At 46.4% G+C, this 18842-nt stretch overlaps 1 protein-coding gene across 1 annotated transcript in view; it reads left to right on the top strand.

Annotated features, from left to right (window-relative positions):
* ESAM (endothelial cell adhesion molecule) overlaps positions 1–18002 on the top strand; it is a 62073-nt gene extending 44071 nt beyond the window's left edge. Inside the window, exons 2-7 of the mRNA XM_077305676.1 lie at positions 8457–8617; positions 11128–11341; positions 11717–11872; positions 12965–13087; positions 14376–14514; positions 15372–18002. Coding sequence (XP_077161791.1) covers positions 8457–8617; positions 11128–11341; positions 11717–11872; positions 12965–13087; positions 14376–14514; positions 15372–15834 — 1256 coding nt within the window. The 3' untranslated portion in view covers positions 15835–18002. The remainder of the gene's footprint in view (positions 1–8456; positions 8618–11127; positions 11342–11716; positions 11873–12964; positions 13088–14375; positions 14515–15371) is intronic.
* The last annotated feature ends 840 nt before the right edge of the window (positions 18003–18842 follow it).

Here is an 18842-nt window from a genome sequence, read left to right as displayed (position 1 = left end):
CTGAAGGCAAATGGCACATCCTTGCAGAGCTTCAAGGAATGTGGCTCATCTGTTCTATCGCTTGGGAACCTTCTTAGTTATGGCTACAAGGAGAAGTGCTTTTTCGTGGGCCAGGCCTTGGGTCCATCAACTTCTTCAGTATTGTGAGGCCTGTATATGTCAGAAGCCACGTCCATGGCTACAGTTCTTGCTATGGTTGTGTTTGCAGAGAAGGTTGATGGTTCCGCATGCATAATTCTTGTCAAGGAGTAGCCTTTTGCTGTATGCTTGAGAGCTTGTGTGTGGGAGTTCAACCATGTGCTTCAGGCTTTGAATTGGATGGGTCTTTGAAGGGTAATGTCTGCCAGGACTTCACTCATCACCAAACCAGTGGGCCATGAGTAATGAGGGCTCCTGTAGACCCAAGGAAGCAGTCGGCATAGGAAGCTGCATCATTTGAGGGTTTGGCTTTGTTTCCCTTGAATCAGCCTCTACTAGGGAAGCAGGGGAAGTCTTTACATCTGGATCTGAGACCGGGTCTTTTAGATACTCTTTGTGTTCAGCAGAAATCCCTGCCCTTCAAAGAGAGAGAGAGAGAGAGAGAGAGAGAGAGAGAGAGAGAGAGAGAGAGAGAGGTGCCCAGTACACTGACATATGTAAAACACAGAACAGCCTTTCTCGATTTTGTTACTGTTGAGAAGCCCCTGAAACATTCTTCAGGCTTTGAGAAAACCCAAAAGTGTTCCAATTGTGTAGAATGTGGTTGGGAAGCATAGCTGTGGATACTCCCACCTGGGGGTCCCCACCCCCTCCATGTGCATCTGGCCATTGGGTGGGGTCAACATAACCATATATGGTCGTATCACCCAATAAATGTTTAACAAATATATACAAAATTAATTAACTCCCTCCCCTTTGGGAAACCCTTCCAGGGCCTTCAAGAAACCCCAGGGTTTCATGGAACCCTGGTTGAGAAAGCCCAACATAAAGGATGGCATCTCTTTTGAGGGTGTTTAGTTCTTGTGAACAAGTCTTCTGCTGACTTAGGCCCTTGATCTATCAAGATCAGCATTGTCTGTTCTGGTAGTGGCTTTCCAGAGTTTCAAATGCAGGTTTTCCACATCACTTATTACCTGATCCTTTTGTCTGCTCCAACTGGCCACGGGGTCTCAGGCAGAGGTCTTTTAACATCATCTCCCATAGCAGCTTTTGACTGGAGGTGCCAAGAAGCTAATTCTCGGCTTGCAACGCAGTTGCTCCACAGGGCTACCGCCTCTCCTCTTTTTCTTCTTATGCACTCCAAATTTTAAGCTGTTTATGTAAGTGCAGAGTGCCCGTCCAGCTTTATTTGGGGAGTGGATGTTCATTAGCTATCAGCCAACTGGGGAGTTGGGGGAAAGTGAGGAGGAAGAGCAACCAATCCATGTCGTGAGCAGCTGGCTGCTACAGCTAGCTCGAGTAACCATTCTGAGCCCTGTCCCCTGGAGAGGAAAAGTATGTTTGGATTGAACATGGATTTATGACAGAATGGGTTATATATGGAAGTAAATATTTTCTCCTCCAAAGACTCTGTTTCTTCAAAGGCTTCTCTGAATTTTCCACTAGCAAGGGAGATGGAGGTTTCAGAATAACACCCCGTGTGGACTTGCCTTTTGAAGAGATTTTTAAAAACCTGAGCCAGTGCCCTGAAACCTGTTCTCAGAGTGACCGTTTATGCACTGGAGGTTTCATGCTGGGCTGTAGGCTGGAGTTTTAGTTGTGGCAGGTTACCCCACCTCTTCCCGTGAGGTCTGGTGTGCCTCATCTGCCCCCGATTTGTGCTCCTGCACGGGAGCTGGGGCAGTGAATTTCCCAGTGCATAAATGGTCAATGGCTAAAGGGGATTAAAACACTAGCATGTACAAAATAGGTTTTTGGATGAAGGTTGGCACCAGTACAGGGGACAAAGGAATTGAAAGAGCAAGAACAACAGATGGGTAAATGGCAGTGAAAGTTTCCCACTAGCCCTCACTAACCGGATCTCAGTCAGTTCTTGGAAGGGGCCATTCCACACACATAGGGTAATGCACTTTCAATGTGCTTTGGCAGCTGGATTTTCCTGTGCGGAACAGCAAAATCTACTTCTAAAGTGCATTGAAAGTGCATTCTCTATTGCATGCAGAATGGGCCCTGGTTGACTTGGTTGGAGACCACCAAGGAAGCCCAGGATCACTATCCAGAGGCAAATGGCAAATCACCTCTGGACATATTTTGATTCTAGCAGACAGCCATCAGTCAGCTGTGATTTGATGACACTCACCACCACCTCCACCACCACCAAACTTGTTTTCCTCCCGTCTCCTGAAATGTTGTCTCTTACCCACCATTCTTCTCAGTGCGTAAGGGATTTTCAAACTCTGAACCCCTCTGGGAGAAAAATTATTGGGGGGAGAGTTTAAGTAGAGAAAGCATTGTTGGGGAAAGCAACACACCCATCTGAAAATGTCCCCATCCCATTTTATATCCTGCTCCCACACAGTTATTTTGTGCTCCATACAAGTGAATGTGCAGAAAACCCAACTTCACAGGCCCATTCACCCTGCAGCATTTCCATCTCTGATCAAAAGAACATATCTAGAGGAAATAGTATTGATAACCCACAGATCTTTCATCATCCTCACTCTTTCTCTGTGTGTTTTATTCTGTCCAGGTTGTTTGGCCTCCATGACAATTATTGTTGACCACTACAGGAATCAGAACAACTTATCTAACAAGCATTTTATTGTATTAGTGATTCCATGCACAGTGAAAACATGTGGTTTCTGGAGGCGTGTTGGGGGTGTGGCCAGCAGGCTTCACTTCTGGGATTACTTGAAGTCTGAAAACTATTTCAAGGGTGACTCCATGGTCAAAAGGTTGAAAAAGGCTGCCCTCAGGGCAATTCCTTCAACCTAAAAAAAGCCATGACCTTCATTCACAAAGAACACAGCTGCATTCTAAGCCCAAACGCTGTTTGAAAAAGAACCCATCTACTATGGGTCATCTCAAGCACTGAACATCTCAAGCCATACCCAGCTTCCAATCCCACTTGTGGATTGAAGGCATGCCTGTGTGTACACATAACTATTTGACAGGAAAGCACCTCTCAAAAGACAGCAAAAGCCCACCTTTGTTATTAGTGGTAAAATAGTAAACCCCTGCTTAACTGAGATTTGTGCAGAGAATCCGAGGGAGCTGGTGCATTAAACTTCATTAGACAACTGGTTTCTGGTCACTAGCTCCTGTACACAGGGCCTCACATTTAATAGACTACATTTCTGATGCTAACCAATGTTGCTGTCATATTATTTATGGGATTTAGGCAAGGAGCATGCAGTGGGCAAAGTCTGAAGGATGTATGGAAATTCTTCTAACCTTGTGGGCAATTCTCTCTTCCTTCTGCCATGTTCAGCAGTACCACAATGTCAGGAAGATGCAGGATGTTCCCAGAGCATCCAATCTTGGCTGATGTTATGCCCCGCAGCTTCTGCATCCCGTTCGGATCAGTAAGAATCGAGCCCATCACTTTCAAGAGCAGTTAACTTCCATCCGAAATGCCGGTTGGGGAGATGGCAATTAAATCATTAGTAGCTCACCCCAGAGAAGCTCTGGCTGTTTTCTGTCTGGGAAGAGGGGAATAGCACATCCTTTCCGTTTGAGAACAGTATTGCACTGCCCCTCTGGGGAAATGTACAAAAATGTAATTGCAGAATAGTTGGATCCTAAAAAGGTCTATCTGGTCTTTTTTCAGTGTCCTGTTTCTTGAAGTGGTTAGTCGGATACTTCCGGGAAGCTCACAAAGTCAGGGTGGAAAGGCCAATAGTGCTCTTCTTTGGACCGACCTAACATATAACATAGTCAATCCATCAACAATAATAGCACAATTTCAGTGTTCTTAAACAACAACAATATAACAGGAACGGTAACTTAGATAAAGCCCCCAGAGGTCAGACTGGTTCAGGCCATGGAAAGGATGTCTGAGGGAGACCTGTGGATGATATTTGGGTTTGGTCAGTCTCAGGCAAATAAATGCCTGGTGGAGGAGCGCCCTTTTGCAGGCCCTGCGAAATTGTGGGAGTTCAGGCAGTGCCCTGATCTCTTCAGGGAGCTCATTCCACCAGGTAAGGGCCAAGACAGAAAAAACTCTGGCCCTCTTTGAGGACCGACATTTGTTTGTTTGTTTATTATATTTATATACCACCCTCCCCGGAGGCTCAGGGAAACAATGTTCTTGTTTGGGGCCACTATACCACACTAGCTCTCTGCAGGGATATTACAAAGACTGTAGGGATACTGCAAAGTTCAAACCCAATCCAGTCTCACCTCCTCTCAGCAAGAGAAAAGGTTGCTTGCACTGTGCATACATCTGTGAGGTCTTCTCCCAGTGGGTAGAGGATTTGTGTTGCATACTGATGATCCCAGGCTGAATCCCTGGCATCTCCAGTTATTAAATCTCAGGTAGGGACGCTGCATATTTTTCTGCCAATGTGCTAAGCGGTTGACCTCGGAGCATTCGGCTGTATCTGTCAGACACGAGCGAATCACTAGTTGTGTCAGCTACCAGATGCCTTGAAGAACCAGTTTTCACATCACAGTTTTTCCCAAATCACATATGCACAAAAAACCTGGCACTGCAAATAGACCGATGGCCATTAACATCGGACGCCTTAGCCAAAGTCTGAATGGTAGGATTCTTTGAAATAACATTTGTTTATGTTGAATTTATATAATTTGCAACTCGTTTATTTGTCTGCTTAAACGATTGCTTGCTGGACAGAGCAGTGGCGAAGCGACAGGTTGGGGCAATGAGCCTGTCGGAATGTGCACATGCAGAAAACCAACTGCGCAAGGAAGAGTTCATGCAGCCTGTGAATAGGGTCCATTCTGCATGTGTTCAAGAATGAACTTTCAATGTCTTTGAGAGGCAGAGTTTCCTGTTCCGCTCAGGAAAATCCAGCTGCAAAAGTACACTGAGACTGCATTATCCAATGTGTGCAGAATGGGCCCTGCTAGTCAACAAGCAGGCAGCTGAAAAAAAATAGCTACCTGTTTTTGACTGGTGATAAATGCTCTACCACTGAGCTACATCCAGTGTGTGCCAAACCTGTGTATTTTTGAGCATCCATAATCTCAGGGAGCTGAAGGTAGGAAAGATCTTCCTCAGCCAGAGACGCCCCCAGAGAACCACTAAGTAAATCCATGTTCTGACCTAGTACTTTCCTATCTATGTGAAATGGTTGCTGTTTGTTTCCCCCAGTGTGATATTGCGAGCCCAGCCCAATCCTTCCCTCCCTTCTCTTGGTCAGAGGTCGGAGAATCATTGCACATTGTGCTAGAGACTAAATGAATGCTTTGGTACTGGGTCTGTTTTTATGGGGAGGGTTCAAAATATTTTACAAAAATGGGGGGTGTTCTTTTCCCCTCCGATTGCAAATGGAATCTGCTTTGCACCCTTGGAGCATGATTCTTTTATGCTTGAATTCCAGCTTGACCCCCCCCCCCCACACACACACACACAAACCCCTTTTGGGGTCAGGAGAGGGGAAATTGTAGAATGCATCTCAACACAGTATCTGAAACAAGGCCTCTTAAACATTGCCCTTTACTCATGAGGTGCACTGGGAGCAGAGTAGGGGGCCCCGTGTGGTGTATTCTGTTTGTACAGAGCCCCTGCTGGTATCCCTGCTGGTATCGTGAAAAGTATGTTTCTTGGGTCGATACTTGCTGCCGCCTGACAACGGAATAGTGGAGTGGCTTTGCTTTAGAAACAGCTGATGCAAAACACTTTGGCATCAAGAATGTTTTGCGCTGAGAGTTGAGGGAACAGTTGCCCTCTTCTGGCATGTGTGTGTGTGGTTTTTTTTTAATTAATCTGCTTTCTCAGTCCCGAAATAGAAATACTAATGAGAGAGGGTAGCAGCTTTCATGAATTTGATGTGTGCGGGTTGTTTTTTAAAAAATGAAGCACATCTTTCTCCAAACGCCGAGTGTCTGAACATGACGCACATGGAATGATTTCACAGATCAAACCTGGCTTCACCTGCCATTTTTTTGAAGGTTTGTGCACACAGCCTGTTCGGGAGGCACAGAAAACAGCCCCTCTCCAGCTGTTGAATTCTTTCCCTCATTCCAAAATGGGTAAAATTTCTCTCTGGTAATCTTCCAAAAATGGTTTTCTTAAAAAAGAAACACTGCAATAATTTAGAGCTGAGAGAGTCGATGTGAGGTAAAGGGCGGTGTGTGTGTGTGTGTGTGGTCATGAAGTCCTTGGAAACAAAGCTGCTAGACAACATGCATCACCACTGTGAGCATCTTGCAGGGCAGGTCTCCTTTCTTTCCGTCCTCAGCAGGATCTTCAGGTTCTCCTCCTTCTCATAAATCCATATTGCATCTCAGATTCCTTCCCCCCTTAACCTTCAGAGTTTATGCACTATACTTTGTGCCAGTGTGGTGTAGCAGTTAAGAGCTATGGACTCTAATCTGATTTAATTCCCCACTCCTCCATATGCAGCCAGTTGGGTGGCCTTGGGCTAGTCACAGTTCTCTTAGAGCTGTTCTCACTGAGCAGTTCTCTTAGAGCTCTCTTAGCCCCACCTACCTCACAGGGTGTCTGTTGCAGGGAGAGGAAGGGGAAGGTGTTTGTAAGCCACTTTGGGACCCCTTTGGGTGGCAAAAAGCAGGGTATTAAAAACCTGTTCTTCATATAAGAAGAAGCTTTTCTTCCAACCCCAGGTTGATTAAGTCCCTGCCCTCTACACAGAATGCGATTTCCGTTTGGATTTGGGGCGATTTAAATTTTCCTTCTGCTGCAAGAAGGATTGATCCGGAGTGACCCTACCTTTAGTGTGGGATATCTCAGACTGCTGCTAATCCTGAATATATTCAGAAAATCACATTGTTTTGAATCTGGGCTCTCCTCCGTGGTAGAGGACCCGTGATTGGCTACAGGTGGTCGTGTGACAAGCCTGCCTTAAAGGAGAAGCCCCTAATTTCTCTCAACTTCTGTCGGCCTTGGATTTTTTTTTTTCTGTGCCTTCTTCGTCCCCCCCCCCTTCAAGAAAAGAAAGGATTTTTTTCCTCCCTCCTCTGACTTCTTGGATCCTCTCCCCCCCTTCAAGAAAACAGAGTCTCCATTTGCCCCCCCCCTCTTCTGAGCCTCCCTAACCACGTTCAGAAGACTTTCCTGTTTCAATGGGGAGGGGGGGAAGAGGAAGACCCGAGTTCAAAGCGATCTGAATTCAACAGGATTGACAATGGAATAAAAAAAGTAAGTGCAGACTCTGCCCTAGCAAGGAACTTTTATGACACACCAGCTCCTCAGGTTCAGTAGGGTCAGGATACTGAGGGCCAAACTATACATTACCCATGTGGTGCTGTCAAACAGCTTTTTGCTGGCAGCACTTTTTTGAAATCTTTATGAAGAAGAGTTGGTTCTTATATGCCGCTTTTCTCTTCTTGAAGGTGTCTCAAAGTAGCTTACAGTCACCTTCCCTTTCCTCTCCCCACAACAGACACCCTGTGAGGGAGGGGAGGCTGAGAGAGCCCTGATAGTTCTGCTTGGTCAGAACAGCTTTACTAGTGCCATGGCGAGCCCAAGGTCACCCAGCTGGCTGCATGTGGAGGAGGAGCGGGGAATCAAACCTGGCTCGCCAGCTTAGAAGGCACCGGTCTTAACCACTACACCATGCTGGCTGTCTTGCACCCACATTGTTCTCCTCTCTTCTATTTATCATTATTATTTTTTATTAAATTTGTATAACTCACAAGAATCCTGTGAGAGGGACTGTCAATTCTAGGTTGGGAATTTCTGGGTTGGAGCCTGGGGAAGGCAGGGGAGGTCTGGGGAGAGGAAGGATTTCAGTGCAGTATAATACCATCCAGTCCACTCTCCAGGGCAACTGGGCAGATCTCGGATCCTGGTCTGACACTTCAGCCCCTACAGCACACTAGCTCTCAGCCACGCAGGAGCTGAATTCAAACCAGTCCTGCAGGAAAAGTAGGATTAACCCTTCCACCTTACATACAGACTGTTCTGAGGGCCTAAAGTGGGCCTGAGAGCCATTGAATACCCTTTTTGGAAAACTTGTATCTTTATAAACAAACGTTTCCCAATGGAAAATCAGTGGCTCCCCAGAGGCCATTTCAAGTAGGGAAAGCAGTTATCAGCTGCTGATCCAGAGATGTGTTCTGTTTAATGGGGGTAATAATGCCTAACTTAAAGAGTTATTGTAAAGCAGTGACACTGACACAGTGGCTTGGGAACCATATGTGGCTCTTTGACGCTGCCATCTGTGGTTCTGCAGTAGCGTCCACGTTGAATTCTTAGAAGGCTGGTTCTTTCAGTTGTCACACCATTGTCATACCTTCAATGTGCCACATCTGACTGATATAGGTAAAGGTTGTAGATCCAAGCATTTGTGTGGCAGTTATGATATTGATCTCTCCCTCTGTTTCCGCAGGTCTTTCTTCTGCAGTGTTGGAAGTCCATGTGGGGCAGACCTCTGTGGTTTCCATCAAAGGGCAACCGGCCATACTGCCGATCTGGTATACATCCATCTCTAATAGCAGGCCTTACGTCACCTGGCTTTTTGAAAGACATGAACCTAAAAAGCATTTTCAGGTAAAGACACAACAAGAGTTCTGCGGATGTTTGGAAAGATAAGCCCTGCACCCTAAATTTCTTCTGAATGACTCTGGACCCATCATGACACAGCATGGCATTTGTAAGATACTGTCCTTTCCAGTATGAATCTGTACAAGAAATAAATCTTTAAAGAGGATCAAGATAGAAGGTTCTACCCAACATTCTTCCCCCCCCCCCCACATACACACACCCCATTAAAACTGAATTTGTGCCAGGGCTGCTTAGTTTCAGATTCCGTACTCTTGTTTCTGAAATGGAATTAATGCATTCACTGCTTGCCTTTGTTGCATTTTTAAAAGTATTTCAAAATTTTATACAGAGCGCTTGCTGCACATGTGCGACAGTCTACCGCAGGGGTAGTCAAACTGCGGCCCTCCAGATGCCCATGGACTACAATTCCCAGGAGCCCCTGCCAGCATTCGCTGGCAGGGGGCTCCTGGGAATTGTAGTCCATGGACATCTGGAGGGCCGCAGTTTGACTACCCCTGGTCTACAGCTTCCAGCTTCATCAAACGGTTGGATTTTCCACCCTCTACATGAACAATGAGCATTGATTTATCATAGAATCATAGAATCATAGAGTTGGAAGGGGCCATACAGGCCATAGAATCATAGAGTTGGAAGGGGCCATAAAGGCCATCTAGTCCCACCCCCTGTTCTATGCAGGATCAGGCCACAGCATCCTAAAGCATCCAAGAAAAGTGTGTATCCAACCTTTGCTTGAAGACTTCCAGTGAGGGGGAGCTCACCACCTCCTTAGGCAGCCTATTTAAAAAAAAAAACCTTTGATAAGCAACCTTAATGGGCTCATATCGATTCTTTGGTGTGGTGTTCTCCCCAGTACACAAGACCACATGTACGCATCGCATAAAACATTGCAGAATAGAACCCTGATAACGACCTCTTCAAAATTTGCCATTATAAAATGTTCTGTCTTTGTGCCACTTGCCTATGGGTAATGTAAAAAGATGCAGCAAACTACTGCATGACCCAAACCTGGAATGGATTTAGAAGTCCTACTATTTAAAATTGAACTGGAGTTCACAAAATAAAATCAGAGTCCAGTAGGACCTTTAAGACCAACAAAGATTTATTCAGGGTGTGAGCTTTTGAGTGCAAGCACTCTTCGTCAGATTGTCTTTATTTTGTCAAATTGTCCGAGCTTGCACTCAAAAGCTTTGGGATGCGCAGCAGAAACAGTAGTCTCAGCCACACAATTGCCCTGCTTGCTTTCTCGAGACACGTCTTTACCTCTAACGAGCTCACCCACATCCTGTGTGTGAGAATCTGAAGTGTTTATTGTTGTTGCCATGGCAGTCTAGCATCATCTGCGTGATGTGCTAGACTTCTCACTGCATCAAGTGAGGAGCGGGGCTGTCGGCGTGTCGGAAGAGCTAAGCAACATGTGCTCCCAGCGTGGCTGGGGAGAAAAGGCTGAGATCCAAGCCCATGGGATTTGGGCTCCCGACGGTAGCATCTGTCTGGTCTCCAGGAAATGCAAGCGGTGCTTTGCCCTGCACCTTAGATAGCCCAGGCTAGCCTGATCTTGGAATCTAAGCAGGGCCAGCCCCAGGGAGTACTTGCTGGGAGGTCAGCCTGAAAGCTACACTGCCAAAGAAGCTAGACAGGGTCAGCCCTGAGACCTCCAAGGAAATCCGGGGCTGCTGTGCAGAGGGAGGCAAAGGCAAACTGCATCTGAATGTCTAAACCTTATGGATGGATCCTGGTGAGTTGCCGTGTTGATCTGAAGCAGCAGGATGAAGTTTGACGCAAGTGGCACCTTGAGGACCAGCAAAATAATATTGATTACAGAATAAAACTACGTTGGTCTTAATTCCGGTTGCCAGGTGGAATCAGGCTGGCTGCAAGTGGGTTGGGGGTGTGGTCCAGGAGCTCCTCGGCATACGAATGTCACACGAAAATGACTCCATGGTATTTACCCCAAAACCAGAACAGACACTGTGTCTCATACCTGCTTCCCTCACCAAATGTGTAGAGCCTCAATTTGCAGGCACCACATGCTGCCATCACAACCAGCCTGCTCCCCCACACCTGAAACTTGCAGAACAGCTGTTACCGTATGTTTTTGGGGGAGCAGTTGTGACAGTGGCAGAGCTACAAATGGAGGCTTCTCAAGTTTCAGATGGGGGGGGGCATTTCCCTTGATTTCTTGAACCCCTGAAGTGGGGGGAGAGTTGCCAAAGTGGGAGATCCCACTGGGGGTCTGGGATTCCTATCCTTAAAGGTATCACTGGATTTAATCCCTGTGGAATTTCCATAAATCGGCTGTAATTGGATGGCAAAAGAAGACATTGCAAGCACAATGGTACAGAAATGCCCCAACATCTCTGGTTACAAGAGAATTTTTACATCGTGGAAGTTTCATGTAGGGTCGGTCGGTTGGTTTGCATCTGGCTTTGTTGGTCTGGCTTGAATTCTTGTTGTTAGGGGGCGATTAATTCGGTCTACGCCTGTCTGTCTTTCAGTTACTGACGTACATAGAAGGAAAGTCAAAAGTGGAGGATATGTATCTCAAGCATCGGGTGGGCTTTGTGTATTCCATGCCTTCGTCGAACGTCTCTATTGCAATTAATAATACTCAAGAAGAAGACTCCGGGCAATACATGTGCACAGTCAACCTTGCGGACGAAAGTTCGGCAGATGGGAGAAACATCGGACTCATCAACCTGACCATTCTGGGTAAATTGAGCAGTCGCTTGTCTCTTGGCTTGGGGACCTAGGGCTCTCCTTGATAACTAGTTCAGTGATTGTTGGCTCTTAGCTTTTGTATTATTTTTGTAAAGTCGATGTAGAAGAAGAGGAGCCAGGAAGAGAATGCTGAGATTTAGGTCAGCCTTAACATGGGAAGACGGTAACACTCACCAAGTATTTCTAGAGCCAGTGGAAGTGTGCTGGTGGAAAGGCTGTAGGTTTACGTGATCGCCCAGTTTTCTTGGTTTGTAGAACAAGCTCCAGTTGTGTTTTTACCCACTAGATGGCATCACCGGCAATATTTTTCAGCATTTTGTCTTTAAACGAAACCCTTCCCTAACCCTACCTTTCTTGGTCTTGCAGTCCCTCCATCTTCGCCAGTATGCAATATCCAGGGAAGTCCTCGTGTTGGAGGGAACATTACCATGAGCTGCAAGTCATCGTCTGGCAAGCCCAGCCCCATGTACCACTGGAGGCGCACCAGCCCCAATGTTCAGATCTACTTTGCACCCGCACAAGGTAAGAAAGGAATCTGCTCGATATAACTGCAAGGTCCTCTAATGCAGGGGTAGTCAACCTGTGGTCCTCCAGATGTCCATGGACTACAATTCCCATGAGCCCTTGCCAGCGCTTGCTGGCAGGGGCTCATGGGAATTGTAGTCCATGGACATCTGGAAGACCACAGGTTGACTACCCCTGCTCTAATGGATTCTTGGATCTCAGCTAGGAGGGCTGAAATGGATTCACGCAGGAGTTTGAATTGGTAAAAATGGAGACCAGGTTGCTAAAGTATGTTTCCCCAAAAGTGATGGTTGAGCCACATGAATTTTTAATTAAAATCAGAAGCACTCTGTCACACCTGAACAATGAAATCAGAGTCCAGTAGCACCTTTAAGACCAACAAAGATTTATTCAAGGCGTTTCTGGTGAAGAGTGCCTGCCCTCGAAAGCTCACGCCATGAATAAATCTTTGTTGGTCTTAAAGGTGCTATTGGACTATTGTGCTCCTTCAGACCAACACTGCTACCCATTTGAATCATACCTGAACAAGTTTCCTTTTAGAGCAGGTGAGAAGAACCACTCACACCTGCCTTTTGAGGAGCCAGCTTCTGAGTAGGATTTAGGTGAATTTTCACGAACAGGCACAGGAACGGGCATTTCCAGGTCCTCCGGAATGATGACATTAAACAGGAATCCGGTTACATTTTAAAGACTTAGCAGGTGTACGTTTTCTTGAGTCTGAACTCACTGGATCAGGTGCGCTGGAGTCTCCATCCGAAACAGCCATGCAGCTAACAAACTACCAGGCTCCAATTTAATTTTGTTATAAACAACTGCTCCTGTGCAAACACAGTGAGCTGCTTTAAGCAGAAAGCGAGGCCAAATGGACCTGTTATCCTAGATACACCATCCAATTTTGTCAGTTTGGGGACAGGTGAACAAAACTGGCATTTACAGGCAAGGGTACGAAAGACAGGTGAGGTGGCTCATCAAGAGCCTTTGCTGGGAACTAGTTTGCCTGCCGTCTGGGCACACCCTGTGACCCCATGATGTAATGACTGCAGACCGGGATGCTGTGGTTTTTCAAGGAACCTCTGTCAACTTTTGCAGACATCTCAAAGGGGACTCTCACGCTGACGAATCTCACCACGGGCATGTCTGGAATGTACATCTGCAACGTCTCCAATTTGGCTGGCTACTCCAACTGCACCCTCAACCTGGAGGTGAATCCAGGTGAGTGCCCCACTTGGCGCTCCACGACTTCACCAGTTGGGGGGAAGCCCTTTGTGCAGATCAAACTGATTGCAATATGCATAGTACCTTTGAGTCCTTTGCAGGCATTCTTTACAACATTCTTTTCACCCTCGGACAAGGGTTGAAGGAGCTGGGTCCTCATTTCTACTATGTTGTGTCTGGTGTAGGCAGTGTTGACTCTTGAAAGATTATACCCTAAAATCGGCATAAGGTGCTATGGACTCAAATCTAAGAGAAGGGACCTCAAATCTAAGAGAAGGCAACTTTGAGCCTTCCGTGGCCCGCTGCCCCCCCCAGGGTCCTGCTTCCCCCAAATGTGCTTGGGAGGGAGGTTAAGAGTGGTCCTAGATTCAATAACACACAAAACATGATTTGGCCTGTGATAAGATATGGGAGGGAGAAAAGGTACATGGTTCCCTTGTGCCTGCTTATCACATGGGGAAAAGCTGCCAAGGAATTCTCATTTTTATCTCCCACTCCTTTCCTCTAAGTCGTTTAGTGTGATTGTGTTTTATCTTCATAATAACTGATAAAGCTGTTCTGACCGGGCAGTGATATCAGGCCTCTCTCAGCCTCATCTCCCTCACAGGGTGTCTGTTGTGGGGAGAGGAATGGGAAGGCGACTGTAAGCCGCTTTGAGCCTCCTTCGGGTAGAGCAGCATATAAGAACCAATTCTTCTTCTTCTTCTTCTTCTTCTTCTTCTTCTTCTTCTTCTTGTTCTTCTTCTTCTTCTTCTTCTTCTTCTTCTTCTTGTTCTTCTTCTTCTTGTTCTTCTTGTTCTTCTTGTTCTTGTTCTTGTTCTTGTTCTTGTTCTTGTTCTTGTTCTTGTTCTTGTTCTTGTTCTTGTTCTTCTTCTTCTTCTTCTTCTTCTTCTTCTTCTTCTTCTTCTTCTTCTTCTTCTTCTTCTTCTTCTTCTTCTTCTTCTTCTTCTTCTATCCACCATGGTTCTAGTGGCTGCCTTGTACATCCTCCTCCAGGCAGTGGTTTGTACAGATGTGTGAGCCGTGGATAGGGCTTGTGATGACACACACACCTTGTATTGCCCAGCATCAGTGTTACACACATTGCTGTGTAGTGGAACCAATTTACACATTCAGTTGTGGCAAACATGCCTGTGTGAACGAACCACTTAGGTTCCAAAGGCCTTTCCAGGCTTTCAGGGATCTGTTCAGATTATTTGTTTGTTCTGGGCTTGGAGGGCCCATTCATCTTCCTCTCTATTAAAAAAAAAACCCAAACTTTTCCTCTGCTGTGTGGCCCTTGCAGCTTTCAGTGCAGCGGTGGTGGCTGGAGCCGTTGTGGGAGCCCTCATTGGACTGGGCCTGATCCTCTTGTTTGCTCTCCAGATGTTCGTCTACAGAAGGAAGAAGAAAGATGGGCAAGAGGAAATGGCCAATGAGATCAAGTGAGAATCCTTGTTCACTGGGAACGTCTGGCATGATAAAAGGAACTCTCAAGCCTAAACTCTGGGCATAGTACAGGGCTTGCTGCAAGCATGGGGATGGGAAGGTAGCTGTGAATTGCCTGCTTTGTGGAGGAGGCTGGACTAGATGATCCTTGGGGTGCCTTCCAGCTCTGTGTTTCTAAGCCACGGTTCTTAGAAACTTTTTTGGTCCGCTGAACATTATTTGTCTGCTCTTGATTCCGTATATAGATAGTGGCAGTCTTGGTGTAGCTAAGTCAGATGGAGAGATAAGACTCTTGACGGGGCAAAGTAGTACATGTTGGGTCACTCTAATCCAGGGGTAGTCAAACTGCGGCCCTCCAGATGTCCATGGACTACAATTCCCAGAAGCCCCTGCCAGCGAATGCTGGCAGGGGCTCCTGGGAATTGTAGTCCATGGACATCTGGAGGGCCGCAGTTTGACTACCCCTGCTCTAATCACTCCCCACTCTAGGACAATTCTTATGCATTCAGAGGGCAAATAGATCAAAGAAAATAGCTGCGAAATTGTTAATGGCTAAAACCTATAAAAATCCTCATGCAGTAACAATTAAATCTCTTTTTTGAAAGGCATGGCACTTTCAGGTTAACAGACCTTATATGAAAGCATTTTTCTTTAAACACTGGCCACGTGGTTTCTGATGTCAGACAAAAGGCAGGGCTTTTGGCTTTCACAGTTGCTCTTCTTTGCCATAGCTGTTGCAACTTTTCCGATGTTACGAATAACCTCTCAATAAAACCAAAAAGAAAATGACCGAATGCTGTTTTTTGCCCTCCTCTTTGCTTCCTTATTTACCCCCACCCCACCCCCCTTGCAGGGAAGATGCTGTCGCTCCAAAGACGCTTTCCTGGTCCAAAAGTCCTGGTTCGGACATAGTCTCCAAAAACGGCACCTTGTCCTCCATGAACACCACTCAGGACCACAAACTGTACCCGTCCAAGCCTCCTTCGGACACGGCCTCTGTCACCACTGCCACGGGCAGCACGGTGGGCTACAAGCCACCCTACCACAACCCTCGAGGTGGAACGCTCAACTCCACCCCCAGCCTCTCCAACCAGTCCCTGCCCCTCTACTTCCCGCCGAGCATCAACGGGACCCTCAGCCACCACACCAGCGTGCCAGTCCACAGGAACACTATGCACAGGACAAACGGGGCCCAGCCCCAGCCCCCCCGCCAGGAGTCCACCCTCCCCCCCGGGCTCACCTCCTCCACCCTCTCCCGCATGGGGGCGGTGCCCGTCATGGTGCCTGCCCAGAGTCAAGCGGGATCCTTGGTGTAAAGACTCAACTCCTTGTGCAGCCCTCCTGCACGGCAAGCGGCTGTACCAGCCCCGGGAAATGCTCAGCCAGTGCCTGCTTGCCTGCCTGCCTGCCTGCCTGCCTGCCTCCAGAACTGCTGTGTGCATCTGTGTGCGCCTGTCCTGCACAGTGACACATGTGAAAGCAATCGCCATAAGTGGGACTTGAACAAGGATTCCTGAGATGGGCTTCTTGCACCTGTTCCGTGTTGCTTTCCTAAATGCGCTCTCCTTCTTGACTCAAATCCTAGGGCCTCTTGGGAGCCTTCCAATAAGAGGCTCCATCGAACGGAAAGTTCTTTGAGGGTGTCCTCCTTTCCCTTTGTACTGTGATGCAAAAGGTGGGCAGGGATTGGTTGTCTCAGTTAGGAGGGAAAGGCTGGGAGTAGTTCCCAAACATGCTGGTAGATCAAGATTGCGGCTCTGGATGTCCTCAGGGCAAGAACAAAGTGCAGAGCTTAACTACACACTCCAGACTAGGAACGCAAGTTTCTAGTCCTTATGGCTTCAAAGTATATAGTCCATACTTGGTGAAATCTCCAAACAGCCTGGAGATCAGAAGGATATTGTCAGTTAGAGATGGGGCTCCCATGCCTGGCAGGGTGAATTATGCAATGAGGGCAATACATTTCCTTCCTGTAGCTTTAGTTTAGATGCCCTTAGCACGAGAGAAACACAGCTGTGAACAAGAGTGATTTTGAAGACCAACTTCATTATGAAACGTGAACTGTTTGGGATGGGAGGGGCCAAGAAACTATGTCTTCATGTCCCCGGGTGCTGTTTACCTGCTGTCAGCCTTGTTGGTGATGTACCTGTGTAGTTTGATGCACAACACTTTCTGAGGGTAAGGCCATCAGACAGGAAAGGAGTCAGCCTGCTAAATCAAATATGGGAGAATATCTTGAATTCTTACCAAGGGGTGTTGCAAAGTGGACTGTGACATGGACGATAAATCTTTGCTGTATAAAAGTGGCTTCTAGATAGTTTTCTTTTCTTCATTTCTGAAGCCCAAATCTGGATTTAACATAGGAATGTTTTAGGTTCTTTAAAGCTGAATTGTTTGTGCTGGGAAAGTTTGTCTTCATTGGATCACAAATTTTTCAGCATTTCAGTGGGGCCATGTTTGGAAAGCTGTTGATTGTGTGTTGCCTAATCATATAGCTAGTCCTCATGTTAGCACCACGCGGGCCTTGTTCCCACGCTGAAAGTTTGGTGTCCCTAGTTCTTTCTGTCATCCACGGAAGCCTGTCTTGGGAAGCATGTGACTGGGTGATTTCGCTATGCTGCCAAATGATTGCTAGACGGCAGGTAAAATGTAGCTGTCTTTTGTGTTCTGTCTCTTTGGAAATCAAGCAGTGACATTTCAGGACCAATTTGAGAATGACTCCTCCTACCTGACTTCACTTCATGTTTGGTACAGCTGCACTGGAGTGTAGAGCCAGCTTGGTGTAGTGCTTAGGAGCGTGGACTTCTAATCTGGCGATCTGGGTTTCATTCCCCGCTCCCCCACATGCAGCCAGCTGGATGACCTTGGGCTCGCCACAGCACTGGGAAAGCTGTTTTGACTGAGCAGTAATATCAGGGCTCTCTCAGCCTCACCCACCTCACAGGGTGTCTGTTGTGGGGAGAGGAATGGGAAGGCGACTGTAAGCTGCTTTGAGACTCCTTTGGGGAGAGAAAAGCGGCATATAAGAACCAACTCTTCTTCTTCTTCTGTAATCTCAGGGCTTTCTCAGCCTCATCTCCCTCACAGGGTGTCTGCCTTGGGGAGAGGAAAGGGAAGGCGATTGGAAGCCGCTTTGAGACTCCCTGTGGTAGAGAAAGGTGGCATATAAGAACCAACTCTTATTCTAGAAGTAGGGTTCAGTTAGTATCAACATGATTATGCATGCCTTGCTATGTTTGTTCCAATCTCTAATTCATCACTCAAATGGATCCCACATAAAGCAGACATTAGCCCTTGAGAGATGTTAAGCATGCTTAAAGAATATCTATTTTGTGTCAAAGAAATTCATAACCATCCAGAAATCTAGACCTAATTTTTTTCTACTGCCTCATCTAGCAGCCTAGCCCTTGTTACAAAGGAAATTGATTAGGGCTTGAGGGCAATTGCTGTTAAGTTCCCAGTTCTCATGAGTTTTTTTTTTTTTTTAAGAAAATTGAAATTGATAGGACTTTGTTTTAAAAGCTACTTTAGATATAATTTGCAAATGCCGTGTGCTCCAGAGAGATGCCAGAAAAATGCACATGGGGCAGTCAACATCTGGAGATACTAGCCCCGATGCTGAATCCCTTTTGGCTCCTGTGCTTTTTTTGGCTCACCAAAATCTCACAGGGACCTTGATGCTACAATTCTTGTTGAATGTGTCTGTCCCTGGCCCGCAAAATCCTTTTATGTTGTGTGTCTTCTGCCCCCCTGTAATTGTCACGGAAACTACATCCAACGTCCTGCATCGATGGAGCTGGATTCTGTCTTTTGGGGATTTGCGAAATACTTACATTTTTCAAAACGAGATGATTGTCAGTCTGTGCAGGCAGCCTGTATGTAACATTATCGATCATCCTTTCATCAGAATATCCAATCAACTTCTAAGGACGCCTTCAGCAATTTTTAATATGTATTGTGCAATTATAACATTTGTCTATTCGATGGACACCTTCAATCTTTTCTTTTATATATATATATATATATAGTGTGTCTAATTTATACTTATAGATATTAACAAATCTGTGACTCTGGACGATCGTTCTCTAACCATTTTCATGCTGGCTAATTTTTTCTAAAAAACAAAACATTGCAACAATTCCCTTCTGTTGCATGAGGAGGTAGGAAGACACTGAAATATTTTTATGTACAGTTTCAAAATGTATTTTTCATAAACTACCATTAAAAGTATTTGTTTTTACATGCCGGGAAATAATGTGCGTGTCATTTCTGGAGTGTGGCATGAAGATGCTGACTGCTGGTTTGCCAGGACAGGAGGAAGAAA

The sequence above is a fragment of the Paroedura picta genome, chromosome 12, assembly GCF_049243985.1.
Source record: "Paroedura picta isolate Pp20150507F chromosome 12, Ppicta_v3.0, whole genome shotgun sequence".
Lineage (NCBI taxonomy): Eukaryota > Metazoa > Chordata > Lepidosauria > Squamata > Gekkonidae > Paroedura > Paroedura picta.
Note: the sequence above shows the minus strand (reverse complement) of the source record. Positions and strands in the feature narration are given on the sequence as shown.